Consider the following 15,592-nt stretch of genomic DNA (forward strand, 5'->3'; position numbering starts at 1 on the left):
CCAAAGAAATGAGAGGACAAACTCAGCTCCAAGGTCAGCTCATCTGTTAACTTGACTTAAGATAAAACTGTTCTCCGGTGGACATGAGTCAGTGACTGGGGTAGATTAGTCTTATGATAAATTTTAATCAAACAGCCATAGCTTTCTATGAAGATATATGATAATGAGACAGGAGAGATCGATTTAGGATAAAATGTTTTGAGAAGGCTTTTCTTTTTCTTGCAGGGGGTTGGGCAGGAGATGATACAAGGTCAGATTTTAAATGAACTCATGCCGCACAAAAGATTAGCAGCCTGGACAGATTTATCATTGAGTGTAAAGTCTCCGAAGGTCTAAGAAAAGGCAGGGGACCAGAATGTTAATCAAGTGATCAGAACAGATAGGAAGTTATAGCGCTGGGATGTGATGACTACAGATCTTCATCCATTGTGTATGCAATTCTAATAGTAGCCACCTAATATTATTAACACAAACCATGTGAAAGAAACCCTCAAATATACTCGTTACAAAGGCATGCCCCAAGGGGGTCACACCAAAAGTATCCTGGATGAAACACAGGGCTCAGTCTGACTGAATAACTAGTCCTATGTTATGGAGAGTATGTCTCCACTAGCCAGGTTTTTAGGTTGCCACAAAGGGCCAGAAAATTTAAAACATGCACAATGATTCAAAGTATGACAGAATCTGTAAGAGCTGAGTTTCTTACCCAGGAGGACTCATTGGCTAGGCTTGGCTTCTGTATTTGAAGGCATGGAGGCCTATCCTCTGAGCCTGATTCAGGGGCGCCTCTAAGAGTGTACTCAGAAAACGATTCCCAAGTCATGCTCTTGCACACTCCTGTTTACAAATCAGCAAACACAATCAACCAAACAACTACAAAGAAATATTTTGGTGAAGGTCAGTCGATTTAGGATTTAGTCTCAGTTCTGGCAATTACTGAGCATCTCTTCTTAGGCAAGTCCATATATATCCTCTCTGAAGATAGTTTCCTCAGCTATAAAACAATAGCAATAGTACTGACCCTTTCTTTCCTGGTCATGGGATCAATGGAAATGTATCAGCTACTTCCTGCTGTGGAACAAGTTACTCCAAAACATCGTGGCTTTAAGGAACAGGCACTGATCACAGGTTCTGTTGGTCAGGAATCCATGCTACTGCTGAGTAGTGATGTTAATAGTATTCCATCTTCACACGTGGCTGTTACATCCAATTGGATGGTAATGACCATCTAGTGTCAGTGCCAGCTTTCTCTGATATTCTTTATGGCTATCCTAGCCAATCATGAAACGTCAGGGTTATGATTCCAGCTAAGATACTGGATACAACCTTAGCCAGTATAGCTCAGTTGGTTGGAGCATAGTCTGGGCACCAGAAGGTCACAGGTTTGATTCCAGGTCAGGGCACATACCTAGGTTGTGGGTTCAAGCCCACTTGGGGGGGCTTTTTCGAATGTATCTCCCTCACATGGATGTTTCCTTGGCTTCCTACCTCCCTCTCTCAAATCAATAAAACAAAACAAAACAAACAAACAAAAAAACAGCCAGGATCAGGAAACAAGGATTGGCGCTGGGTTTGCAGACTATATCTCTACGGTCAGACTATATCTCAACTCCAGATGAGAAGCTTGTTTAGGAAACAATCTCACTCAGTGGCCAGTCTGAGTAGTAGCTTTCTAAGTTGCAAGTGGGTTTTCTTACGCACACTCACACACATATGCACTTCTGCAGCCTGAATCACACACAGGAAAGAAAAACATTTTGACAGCTGTACCAATCAAATAATGTGCAATAGGTTAACAAACAACTGGTGAATGAAATTCCACTGCAAGCCAGAAGACTCAGGAGACAGGCAAGGTGAGACTCTCAGGGTTAACAACATTCAAAGGCAGGGAGAACAAGGACAGGCCCCCGACAGAATCATGCCAGTCCCTCTGTCCTGGCTGCTGTACACTGGGCTGTGAGCCACACAGCCGAGAGCATCTGCCACAGGTCTCAGGCAGCTATGCAAGCACTTCTGCCATTTGCTCAGCTGTTGTGAAGTGAGAGGGATGCATTTCCCAGGGATCCACCAAGCAGATTTCTCTTTCAATTCAGAACAATGTGATTAGAATACAAATTTTGTGTTGGCTCTGATTTCTGTCACCCTGAATATATATTTACCTGGATGAATACATCTATTGCTTATTTTTGCAACTAATGGAGGTGAATAGAATATATCACACCACATTAAAAAAAAATGGGTAGGGCTAAAAAATAAATAAATAAATGAATGCATTTTCACCTAAGTATCGCTTACAGAAGTAGGTGCCCATTCACCTGGCAATTTCAAAGTATCTGAATTCTATTACTTTCCTTCTTTCTTGCTATGAGCATCACAAATGATTTAATGGTAAGTATAGCCGGCTCACCTTACAAATATCAATAGAGTTATTATGCTATAGAAATAAATTCATTGGACTTGTTAAAAACGTGAACTGCTCCCTTCCACCAAAGAAGAGAAAAAGGAAACAAAAAGGAAGAGAAAACCATGAAAAAGATATAAAGGTTTTACTGACTGATCTTTTTGTTGTTGCTTTTCACATTTGTTATAAAGACTCTGGGTGTGGGGGGTTAATGATGTTAGTTATCTTGGTAACAAGCAATTAATTTTGCGCTTCAAAGATATTAATCACCTTTCTATACACAGTTCTCAAGCAAGTAAATGGATTTAATCCCTGTATTGAAATATAAAACAAATAACCCCATGTTTTATAACTTTGCAAAATTGACTGTCTCCTTGGCAATACTTTACCAGAGCCTGAGACACAACTGTTGCTTAAAACACAAGGTTTCTCTGAGAAGTTTGTGCAAGTGGATTTAATTACTACACTTTAATAGCCATTCCTCTTCAGACCAGACATAAAAGGTCACCGAGGAAAAGCATTTTTTCCCAGTGATTCAACCACACTGGGTTAGTAGAATGTCTTCTTCCAATGATTGCACAACTCCTGGGAGAGTCTTGCTTGTAGAGCATGACATATAGCTAGCGTTTGCAAATTTAAACAATTCAGTGGGGGAAATAAAATATTTAAGATGATAACATTTACTGTCAAAAGAAGTTTTTTTTGATCATGTCTAATTCTCCAGAGTAAAATATAACATTTTAATTCTAACGCATCAATTTTAAATGATATTTATCTCCTAATTACCAACAGACATTTTACTTGTAAAAAGCACTACGCATGTATAATAATTATAGTATAAGATAGTTATTAGCATCAATCATGATGTTGATCTGTATTTAAGGGTCTCTATGCTCTAACAAGAACAAACAGTAGTTTAGGATATCAATATTGCCATGGGAAATTTATAATGATTTATTTCTTTGATTTATTAAAAGCCTAGTCATATCTCAAAGGTCTCTGAATACTCATAAAATTAGGAAAGTATTGCCATAAAATTAAGATATACTAGCAAAATCTTCATACAGGAAGCAATCCAACAGGATAGTACCTATTGGAAATTACTTACATTATAAAAAGATACTTAAAATGAAAATTTTAAGCTATATGAATACACTGTGATTTCATGACACTCATTTTTTTTGTTCTACTGCTATAGAATATACCTCATTTTTAGTATAACCATTTCCTTTTCTTTTGAATTCACGCTGAAATAATGTATAAGTGAACATATTTCTTTGATGTGTCCCTCAGTAGATGTGTGGATAAAATAGCTGTGGTACATTTACATGATGGAATGCTGCTACTCTGCCATAAAAAAAGAAGGGAATTTTACCCTTTGCGGCAATCTGGATAGACTTGGAGAACATTATGCTAAGTGAAATAAACCAGTCAGATAAGACAAATAACATATGTTTTCTCTCATATATAGAGTCTAATGAACAAACTGAACTAACAAGCAAAATAGAAATAGACTAATAGAGAGCAGGCTGACAGTTCTCGGAGGTGGGGGTGAAGCAGGGGGTGTGAAGGGATGGAGCAACAGTGAAGAGGAAAAAGAAAGAAGTCATGGACAAGGATAACAGTGTGGTGATTGCGGAGGGAAGAGGACGAAGGAGGGAAAGGGTATAGGGGATATAAATGGTGATGGAAAAAATAATTTTTTTAAATTAATTTCAAGAGAAGGAGAGGGAGAGAGAGAAAGAAACATCAATGAGAGAGAATCATTGATCATCCATCTCCTAAGTATTGAACCCGATACCTAGGCATGTGCCCTGACTAGGAATTGAATCGTGACCTCCTGGTTCATGGGTCAACACTCAACAACTGCATCACTCTGGCTAGGCATAAAATTTTTTAAAAGATAAATATTTAAAGCAATTTTTGCATAATAATCTATAATTACAGTTTTGCAAACTGTAGCCCATTAAAATTCTCTCTTCTGCTATTATTTTTCAATGATACAATATTTGAACAAGTTTATTATACTTTTTAGAAAATAACAGAAAAGTTATCTATACTAATAATAGAGGAATATGCAAATTGGCCAGGGAAGGGAGTGCAGGTAGGCAGTTAGGGCGATAGGGCCAGGAGGGAAGTACAGATAAGCAGGCCAGGGGGGAAGAGTAGATAGACAGGGGGATTATGCCAGGAGGGGAGTGCAGCTAGGCAGTTAGGGGGATCAGGTTGGCAGCAGAGAGCAAATAGGCAGTTAGGGGGATCAGGCAGACAGAGGAGAGCAGTTAGGGCGATCAGGCCAGCAGGGAGGGCAGGTAGGCAGTTAGAGGAATCAGGCAAAGAGGGGATAGCAGTTAGGGGAATCAAGCCAGCAGGGGAAAGCAGTTAGGGCCATCAGGCAGGCAGGCAGGTGAGCGGTTAAAAGCCAATGGTTCCAGATTGCGAGAAGGATCCCAGATTGGAGAGGGTGCAGGCTGGGCTGAAGGACTCTCCTCCCCACTCCCTACTGTGCATGAATTCCATGCACTGGGCCTCTACTTTAAAATAATTGAATGAAAATAAAGAATGGAGTAGATAAAACAAAAGAAAAATGTTTATAAAATTGCATATTTTTGTCAAGAGCCATAAACTATGAATAAAGGAATATAATTTATTCTTAATTGGGAAAACTCAATTTTATATCATTTCTTCCTAATATAATCTACAGGCTCAATACAATCTCAATGAAATCAGCAAGAGATTTTCTTGGAAACAGGGAGAAAGAAGTGTTCCATTAGATTAGATTAAAGGGTATGAAAATTACAAGAATATGAAAATTAAATTTTATTGAGTTAAGGACTTTTAATTCTAATGATTTTTAAGTAATAGGATAACTGTACAAAGGATGTTTCTGGCAGCACTTCATAATAGTTAATCACTGCAAACAAATTATGCAAATAATATCTCATCAATATATTATTAATAAACACACTCCTGTTATTAACAATGATGATAAGTTTCTAGATTTATTTTTCTATGAAAGATGTTGATTATATTCTGTTAAATAAATAAAAAGTTACAAAACAGTCCCCAAGGAATGATTCAATTTTCTTTACCTGTGTAGAAATGGAAAATATACATCAAAATGCTAAATGTGATTTTCTCTGGATAGTAGAACAAAGGGTTATATTTTTCAAGTTTTATACTTTTTGATACTGAGGGAGTCTTCCATTATAAAGATGCATTATTATTATAATCATAAAACAATATTTTATTATTCTGTGTGGGAATTTATGGATAATAAATAATAAGCAGAATTGAAAAGAAGTGGCTATAAAAAAGTATCATATGTAGGGTTGGGCAAAAGTAGATCTACAGTTGTGAGTATGTGAAACAGAATTTATTTTGATCTTATTAATTATTATTGTACTGTTTTCAATGCAAACAACTGTCAGCCTATTTTTGCCTCATTCTGCATATGCTGTTTAGAAGAGACCCACTTCAGATCAAAAGACACACAGACTGAAAGTAAAAGAATGGAAAAATATTTCATAAAAATGGAAACAGGAAAAAAAAATGCTCAGGTAGCAACACTTATCCTATACAATAAAGAGCTAATATGCTAATTAGACTGAACAGCAGAATGACTATCTGGACGACCTTCCGGATAAAGATGGGGCTGCAAGGGCCAAGCCCCTTGCACAAATTTCGTGCATCAGGCCTCTAGTATTAGATAAAATAGATTTCAAAACAAAGGCTATAGTAGGAGTCAAAGAAGGACATTACATTATGATAAAGTAATCAATCCAATAAGAGCCTATAACCCTTGTAAACATTTATACACCCAACACAGAAGTACCCAAATATATAAAGCAAATACTGATGGACTTAGAGTGAGAGTCCACTTAGAGTGGACTGCAGCAATACAGTCACAGGAGAGGACTTCAACAACCCATTGACATCAATGGATAGGTCTTCCAGACAGAAAATTAACAGGGTATTTACTATGTGTCAGGCATAGTTCCAAAAGCACTTTCTGCATATTAAGTCAATTATTCCTCAAACTTATGAGGTAGGTGTTACCATTATCCTTCATTTCCCCCAGGGGAAAAATGGAAGCTCAGAGAGCTAAGTCCTTGTTCAAGGTAAGAGAGTAGGTGATTAAACCCAGATAATATGGCTCTAGGACACATTTCATGGTGTGTTTTTTTCATATTTTAGAATTTTAAACATTTTAAATTTTAGAATAGTTTTATGAAAGATACAAAACAATAGTACAGAGAGTTCCTGTAGACCCCTTGCCAGTTTGCCATGTGGTTAAAATCTGACATTACAATGGAACATATTTGTCATAACTGAGAAACACACGTTGGTTGATATTAACTAAACTTCACACTCTCCTTGGATTTCACTAGTTTTTTCACTAATGATGTTTTTCTGTTCCAGGATTCCATCCCAAAAACCACATCACATCAAGTTGTCATGCCTATGTAGCCTCCTCTGGGCTGTGAGAATTTCTCAGACTATCCTTGTTTTTTATGACCTTGACAATTTTGAAGAGTACTAGTCAGGTATTGTGTAGAATGTCCCTCAGTTTGGGTTTGCATGATCTGTTTTTCATGATTAGACTGTGGTCATGATTTTGTAGAAAGATCACAGACGTGAAGTGTGGTTCTCAACACATTGTACCAAAGGTACATACTACCAACATGACTTCTCTTTGATGATGACAACCTTGAAGACCTGGCTAAGGTATGTTTGCCTGGTTTCTCCATTTCTCCCCTCACTCTCTTTCTATGGTCCACTTATGGGAAAAAGTTACTCATCAAAGTCCACATTTAATTAAGTAAATGAAGATGTGAGTGAGTTAAGAAGGGGGGATATCTATATAAATTATTCACAATTTCTCATCAGAGCTCTCATTTTTACCCCTATTCTATTTTGCCTCTGATGGCCTGCCCTTTCTTACCATTTTGACAGAGTATTAACACGCAGTAGCGTAAAAAACATAATTATTAACTAATTTCTTACTTTTTCAAAAGTCAAAAAAATATGTTAGAATTAAATGGGACAACCAATAAATTTGTTTAAAATTATTTTTTACTACCACCAAGGGGTGAATTAGAAACCAATTTTTATCAAGAGCATTCCATGAAGAACTTACCAGAAATATGCGTTCAAGTTGATCCTGAATGTCTTTCATTCCTGGAAAAGCAGCGACTCCTTGGATCATTTCAACAAAGATGCAACCAACTCCCCTAAAGAAAGGAGAAACAATTATTACAAAGACTTTGATATATTCTGCTTAGAAAAATAAATCTGGAGTTAGAATACCTACTCTGACAGAGGAAAAACAACGAATAAATAACTTTCTTAGTAGGTACCAATGACTGTGACACACACACACACCTGGATCCCATAATTTTCCTTCCCCCCTCTTGTCTACTGCCCTGAAAGAAATTTAAAATAGATGCAACTATACTGGGCTCAGAAAACAGTGGAAACCAATAAAATAAAAAACTTGGTGGCTCCACCTTACTTACACGATGCAGTCCAGAAACCCTTACCCGGATATAGAAGCCACCAAAGCCTGTTCTAATATTCTTTTCCAACCTTATTTCACAAATTCATAATGTAGTTTTCTCTCTAGCTATCCAGGGCCCAAACACCTTTGCATCATATCTTGGAAACTTTACAATACTGCAACTGATCTGAACACAAACCCCAAGGATTCTGTTTCAATCAGTCATTGACTCAGGCTGCTCAAGCAATTTAAGGCAACTACACTGAGTATCTCTAAGCCAGAATGATCCGCCCATGAGTCAAGCATAACTCTATACAACTCGTCTCAAACTGCTGTTCTACCTACAAACTCCCCACTTCTTCATCTACTTGCTCTTGACACGGGGATCCAGTCCAGTTTCTATACTGTGATGTAAATGCCAACTCTTCCACGAAGCCTTCCACTAACATTACAGCAAACAGAATAGCTTTCTTTATGAGTTTATTTTTGGAGCTCTTACTCAATATATATTGAACATCTACTATGGTCCACTTCTTCTCCTAGCTAGCCTGCCCTGCTCACACTTCTAGCAAGGCAGTCCAGCAGGATATCAGGAGATCTTGCCCTGCAGGCAGCAGCTTGCACCCAAGCAGCAGGAACAACCAGCCCATAGTACAGGCAGGGAGCCAATCAAATACTGCTGCTGGGACCTTGGAGACCAAGTCACTTGGGAGCAGAACAGAAATAAACTGCCATGCGTAGATGGGTTAAGTCCCATCAGTGGCAGAGAACTTGCAAGAATGGCCACCTTCCTAGAGGTGAAGTCCCTGAATTGACCTGGTTCCTGCCTTCCTAAGGCCTGGATGTTCAGGTATTCCAGTATTTGTGCTAAATCTCTACCTTCTAGCAATCCTCTAGGATATATATATATATATATATATATATATATATATATAATTAATATATATATATATATATTAATTTAATTTAATTTATTTATTTTTAAATGGCTCTATGTTGAACAAGTTTGTTTCCTGACAGTGTCCTAATAAAATCATGAACACATTGGGGTACTTCTTTAATTGCTGCACTCCTTTTCCATTAGGGGTGAGCAAACTCTTGTGTCCGATCCTCTATAGCTGCCCCAGTTGCTATCACAAGTATATTATTAGCAGGGTTTTGAATTAAAGAAGTAATTTACAGAAATCTCTTCTCTGATATAGCACATACTTTCTATCCAAATTAAACACCAAACGTATATAAAGTCAAAATGATAAAAACAAATGCTACTTTATATAAAAATAATTCAAGAAGAATTAATTTCAAAAAATCAATGCTCTAGGCAGATTGATTCTAACATTTTTCATTTAAGATTTGAGAGACAAAATAGAAACCAAAATTATTTTATTAAAACATTAAAATGCAATGATAATCTTATAAATATTGAGGTTTCAGATGTCCAGTTAGGTGTAAGATTTAAATTTGGTGACTTTACAAATTTTTACTTGATGAATTCGTTTCTAAGACTACTAAAGTACATTTTTATTGCCTTTGTATTTAAGTTTACAAAAACTATATTGGATCTTAAATAGCTATCTACACCTTTTTAAAAATATTCAGAACATGCCCGCTATTCCTCACCTTTTGGCCTTAGTCTTTCCCACAACAAGCTCCAACTCTGAGTGCAAAGACCTTCAGTAGAAGGCAAGCCACCCCCGCTGTCTACCCTGCTAGGCTGGATGATGTAACCATTACACTGTCAGGACTCCTCCAGAAATGATTTTACCATTACTTGGGTTTAGTCTATATCATCTCCATAATATGATGTTTAGAACAATTAAAAGACGAATCTATGCTGTAGTTCTACTTGGTTGGAAGGTAATGATATAACATACCTGTAGGCTCTTATCTGCTCAGCTAATGGAGGGCCTGGAATTCTCATTTCTAAAGGACATTTCTGAGTACATAATTTTTCAAAGATGCCTTAGGGTACACTAATAAAGCTGAGAGAATTATACTTAAAGGGTATATAAAAGAAAGAGATAGGAAGCTCAAGAAAATTAAAAAGTAGAAATATAAAACATATTAACATAACAGACTACTTTATTACAGGAGCTGTCTTACTGTCTCCAATTTAATATGAAGAAACTATTACCTGCTTTCCATTTATTCCTTCCGACAGGAAATTAGCCCTGTGATTCCTATCTGGATGGATTAAGGTGACTGACTACCTTTAGTAGTTTACTAAGAAAGATTTGTCCACACTTGTTCTATCCTTATGATATATAAACTTATTTCAGCATGTCTCCTTTAATTTGTCACTTCTTTTGACAACTTGAGTAATTACATAATTATCAGCCTTTTAGTCTACATTTTTCAAGAATAAGAACTGGTCACAAAGCTTACTGGTCACACAGGATTCATCGTGTTTAAATTATTATTTTAGGATCAATTACGTGGTAAGGTAATATATAAGCATCCATGCATGATTACTCATCTTTCAATTCTTTTGAATTCAAAACTCCTAAATTTAATTTATGTCACATATGTATAAAAAGTTTATCACAAGTTGAATTGATAATTTTAATATATTTTAAAATATATTTTATTGATTTTTCACAGAGAGGAAGAGAGAGGGAGAGAGTTAGAAACATCAATGAGAGAGATACATCGATCAGCTGCCTCCTGCACACCCCCCACTGGGGATGTGCCCCCAACCAAGGTACATGCCCTTGACTGGAATCGAACCCAGGACCCCTCAGTCCACAGGCCAACGCTCTATCCACAGCCAAATCAGTTTCGGCTGAACTGATAATTTTAATTATGAGTAGAGATGGATTATTTTTTAGGTCTGAAGGTCATATAGTTTTGGAGTTCTTATTTTGACAAAAAATATAAAATTATGAGTAAAAAATTGGTTACAAAAGTGAATTTATAAGTCCTGGCCAGGTTGTTCAGTTGGTTAGAGCAATGGTCGCCAACTGGTGGTCCATGGACCACTGGTGGTCACTGAGGTCCAAAAGATTGGTGATCACTGGGTTAGAGCATTGTTCCAATATGCCAAGGTTGCAGGTTCAATTCCCAGTCAAGGCACATACAAGAAGGCAACCAATAAATGGTAAGTAAATATGTGAAACAACAAATTGATGTCAGTCTCTCACTCCCCCCTCTCTAAAATCAATAAAATTTAAAAAAAAGAAAGTGAATTTAGAATGAGAAAACAAATAAAAAAAGAAGTCATAAAAACTTTAATCTACAGAGTAATCAGACTTTTAGATGTCTTGAGTTTTTTCTTCTTTAAAACCAAGAGTGAAGGCAGAAGAGAGTGAAGGCCCCACATGCTCTCCAATTTCTGTCACATCTTTTATCCACAGGACTTCCTCTTCTCCAGCCATGCTGCTTTGCTGTCCCTCCTAAAACACCCAACACTCCTTCTCATGTCAGCACTGTGCTTGAGTTTTTCCCTCTGCCCAGAGTGCATTTCCCCTCATTACGGGCATGGACAATTGCTCCTTGATATTCAGAGATTAGCTCAGATGGCTCCATCGAGAAATGACCTTCTTAACCATCATATGTAAGGCAGGTTCCTCTTGCTGCTCAGACCCCATGCCTCACCTTTCTTTGCCTAGTTTGTTTTCTTCACATCACTTAAAGGATGTTAGCTTCTCTCTGCTTTTTGGGAGTGTGTCTCCTCTAGATGAAAGACTCAGAAGACAAGGAACAAGGTCATCAGCTTGTCTTCAAGGAATAGAAGGCACAGGGAAGTGTCAGGCATATAGTAAGGGCTCAAAAATAGTTGGTGAATGAATGAATTGATCAAAAGCAGTGCAATACTCCTTCCACTCTCCCTTTCTCAACTACCAAGTGAGAGCTGAACTCAGGGACTCAACTTGTATGGAAGAAGGGATGAGTGTGGATAGTCACCTTGCAATGGAGAAAACTGGTGAACAGTACCTTGACCATGTGAACAAGGCTACTGTCATCAGTGATAGGTCATGTGGATGGCACGTGCCTTTGACAGAATGTGATGGGGTCACTTCAACTCTGCAGACTTCCTCCCCCAAACATTAGGTGAATACAAATTAAGGGAAGTTCTATAAAATACCTGAATAGGGCTCCTCAAAACTATCAAGGTCATGAAAAGCAAGGACAATCTGAAAAACTACCATAACCATAGGAGGCTAAGGACACAGGACTACTTACATATAATGTGGCATCCTGAATAGGGTCTTAAAACAGAAAAAGGAAATTAGGGGGAAAAACAACAGTAAAATAAAAATAAAAAAGTTAACAGCAATGTGCTATCGTGGGTTCCTTAGTTGGGACAAATGTACCACAGGTAAGATATGAAGAACAGAGGAAACCAGGTAAGAAGTATATAGAAACTCTCTCTGGTGTGCAAGTTTTCTTTAAGTATAAAACTATTCTAAATTCAAAAGTTTATTTTTTACAAAAGGCAAAATGAAGGACAGCATTTCCTTGGGACAGTATATAAAATGAGTCATTTAAGTAGAAGAGCCAGCATTTTAAGTTTTCCCCATATGAGAAAAAAAGAACCCCTATGCATTTTGATGAAGTTTTTCTTTAAAAGCAACATGAGCCATCTAGACCTGCAGGCTAGCATGTAAAATATCTGTGGTGAGTGTCTGCCCCCCAAAAGGGAGGTGACCAGCGGCAATGGGGGGGCAGGGAGGAAGGAGGGCAGGGCCTGTCAGCAGGTAGCAACAGGCCACCAGCTAAGGCAGGTACCCCACAGATGCCTCTGATTGCTGGACAGGCCTAGTGACCCTACCCTATATATTGGGACAGTCTCTTAGATTTTAAAAGTAAAACCTGGCAAGGCTACTCAAACACTGAAAAAAACAAACCAAAAAAACAAAACAAAACAGAATGATGCAGCGATGACCTGCATGGACTCTAGCTTGCACATTTTGTGGTCAGCCCTGATTCTGACACTTATAACTATGTGACAAAGACAATTACTTAACTTCTCTCTGCTTCAGTTTTTCCACCCATAAGATTGGGGAAAATAGTACTACTGCCTCAGAAGAATCATGTTATGTACTACTTTCTATAATCAGGGCCAAAAAATCCATACAATAGCAAGATGCCTTTCACCTGTATGAAAAGTATGGTCACTGGGGCATGCAGCGTCCTGGATTGTGAGAGGGATGTCCGACTGCTGGTTTAGACCCTACAACCCTTGAGTGGTCCTGGAGTGCTAGAGGATGTAGGCCAGGCCAAGAGGATCCCCTTGGTTCCCCCCCCCCACCCCCCACCCCATGCACAAATTTCGTGCACCGAGCCTCTAGTTTTCTCATAATGACATTACTATTACAAGATGCTAATTAAGCCAAAAAATGATTATCCCACATGAAGCATAAAATAGGACCAAGAGATTATTATTATTATTTAATCCTCACCTGAGGATATATTTTCCATTGATTTTTAGAGAAAGGGAAAGACAGAGAAACATCAGTGTGAGAGAAACACATCGATTGGTTGCCTCCTGCATGAGCCCTGACTAGGGCCTGGGCAGGGGAGAATCCTGCAACCAAGGTACATACCCTTGACTGGAATCAAATCCACTGAGTCAAACTGTCTGGGGCCAGAGAGATTATTATTTATCTAAATTACATTAATCTTATTTTGGTCTTCAAAAAATAGTATTTTCTTCTTCCCTAATTCTCAGGGCAACAGTTTGGTAAGACTTAAATATTTTTTATTTTTTATTTTTATTTCTTTCTAAGACTTTAATATTTTAAAATATGCTTCCAATTAAAATCTCCAAAAACAAATAAACAAACAAAAACCACAAAACTCTCCTACATTTTAGCATCTGATTTCATTCATTTATTTACAAAGGCTTGAGATTCCTGAGGGCAGAGAGGAACAGTTTCACTCTCAAGTGTTACCCTTGCACCACAGAGCCCGATCATGACACAGGACAGACTGTGCATTTGAGTTTGTACAAAGAGGACATGAGCCAGCCGGCTCCCACTCTCACCATGGGAGAGACCTGTCTGCCCCTTCTCATTACAGCTTGCCTAACTGAAATGTACAAGGCCTCTACTCAAGTTCAGAGAATCGTAAAGAGGGCTGCAGATGAAGAGAGTGTCAAGCTGCTTCTGACAGGAGGACAGATGAACAGAACAGGCCTTGCTGCAGGTTTTGCCTTCCTCTCTTTCAACATTAGGCTGGATCCAGAAATTCCCACAAAGCCTTTGTGCTCATCTTGAGGGGGAAAGGGGGGGGGGGGGTAGAAAAGCTCCTGAAGCAGCTATTGTCACTCTTTCATGCGGCTACCCATCACACGGAGTCTGGTTAGAATGAGGGTTCACTGCCCATTACGTGGGGTCTGGTTAGAAGGAGGGTTCTGAATGATGAGATGAGATCTCGCATATCTAACAAGCCTCTAAGCAATGTTCGCTCTGCTGGTTGCAAGACCAGAAACCCAAAAGCAAGAATTGAGAGGAATCTAGGTAACTCTGTTTTGAAAGAGGTTTTATAACTTGGATTACTTCTCTGAATATAGATTTAGGCTCCAGTCAAAGGAATAACAAAGAGAGTAGACTAGTGAAATAATTAGATTAAATGCTAAAGCCAACCTGAACTGCACACACAGGAATACAATAGTAACTCAGAAAGGTTTCTCGTTAATTAACCTAATAGGTAATTTTATTTAGCCATGCTTCACTGAAATAAGCCAGCATGCAATTAAAGCTAGTGTGATTTGATGTTTCAAGACTGCCATTAATTTATCTCACTTCTTTCTGTGGAAATGTATATATTTGTAAGATAGGCCATGGTTTTGTTCCCTAGGATGTTAGATTCTAAAAGATCAAAATTAAAAAAAAACAAAAAAAAACATATTTTTTTGCTATAACTTATAAGAAAATGTATTACATATAACAGATGTGATCTTTTCAAGTTGGCATTTGCAGAATTTGAAAAGTGAAAGATTAAAAAAATTACATTCCACATGCCCTTGGTGACTACTGAAGGGACTGAATTGATTAAACTGTCACTCATCATTTACTGTGGTTAGCGCTCCATTAGGCTCAGATAGGCACAATATATCTTAGTCAAATACTTCTCTGGAGTGCTTAGTTCTCAAGGAATGAAAACCAAACCAAAGCAAACCAAACTGTGGGTAAAAGCCCATCTCAAAAAACATTCACCTCAAAAGATTAGATTTGTTATATAATGGGAAACTCTAAGATTTATTTTTCAAATAGTGAGACAAAATTATTTCTCCAAGAAGATATTTACAAGTTAAACATATCAGAACAAAAAATTAAATAAAAGCAAAGAATGAAGGCCAGGCAGCTAATGTAGTTCAATAAGGCCAAGGCCGAGAGTGGCCAGTTGCTGACTTGGGAGTAGGTACCAGTGTTGACAACTGAAATAAGACTTCTGAGAGGACTCAAGAATCCAACCATCTTAAAGTACTAACCAGCATTAACGCTTCCTATGTTACAATGGTAATTCTCGCTCACACATTTTAATATACTTCTTATCTATCTATCATCTATCTATCTAATATGCATGTTTTAGTATACATATATTTTAGTACATATATATTTATGTGTATATGTAATATTTGTATATATTTATTATTATTATCATAATCTTCATCATTATTATTTTAATCAAGTGGCAAGCCTGTATTTTTGCATTTTGGTCTAGCTACTTAAGCCAGAAACACAAGA

General features: G+C 37.6%; 1 protein-coding gene across 3 annotated transcripts in view; it reads right to left on the reverse strand.

Annotated features, from left to right (window-relative positions):
- The window catches only part of CDK14 (cyclin dependent kinase 14), a 485,190-nt gene that overhangs the window by 179,281 nt on the left and 290,317 nt on the right, over positions 1-15,592 (reverse strand). For all 3 annotated transcript variants that reach the window (XM_036429493.2, XM_036429494.2, XM_045578458.1), the window contains one exon: positions 7,542-7,635. In XM_036429493.2, coding sequence (XP_036285386.1) covers positions 7,542-7,635 — 94 coding nt within the window. The remainder of the gene's footprint in view (positions 1-7,541; positions 7,636-15,592) is intronic.

Source organism: Pipistrellus kuhlii, unplaced genomic scaffold (genome assembly GCF_014108245.1).
Source record: "Pipistrellus kuhlii isolate mPipKuh1 unplaced genomic scaffold, mPipKuh1.p scaffold_m20_p_10, whole genome shotgun sequence".
In the NCBI taxonomy this organism is placed as follows: domain Eukaryota; kingdom Metazoa; phylum Chordata; class Mammalia; order Chiroptera; family Vespertilionidae; genus Pipistrellus; species Pipistrellus kuhlii.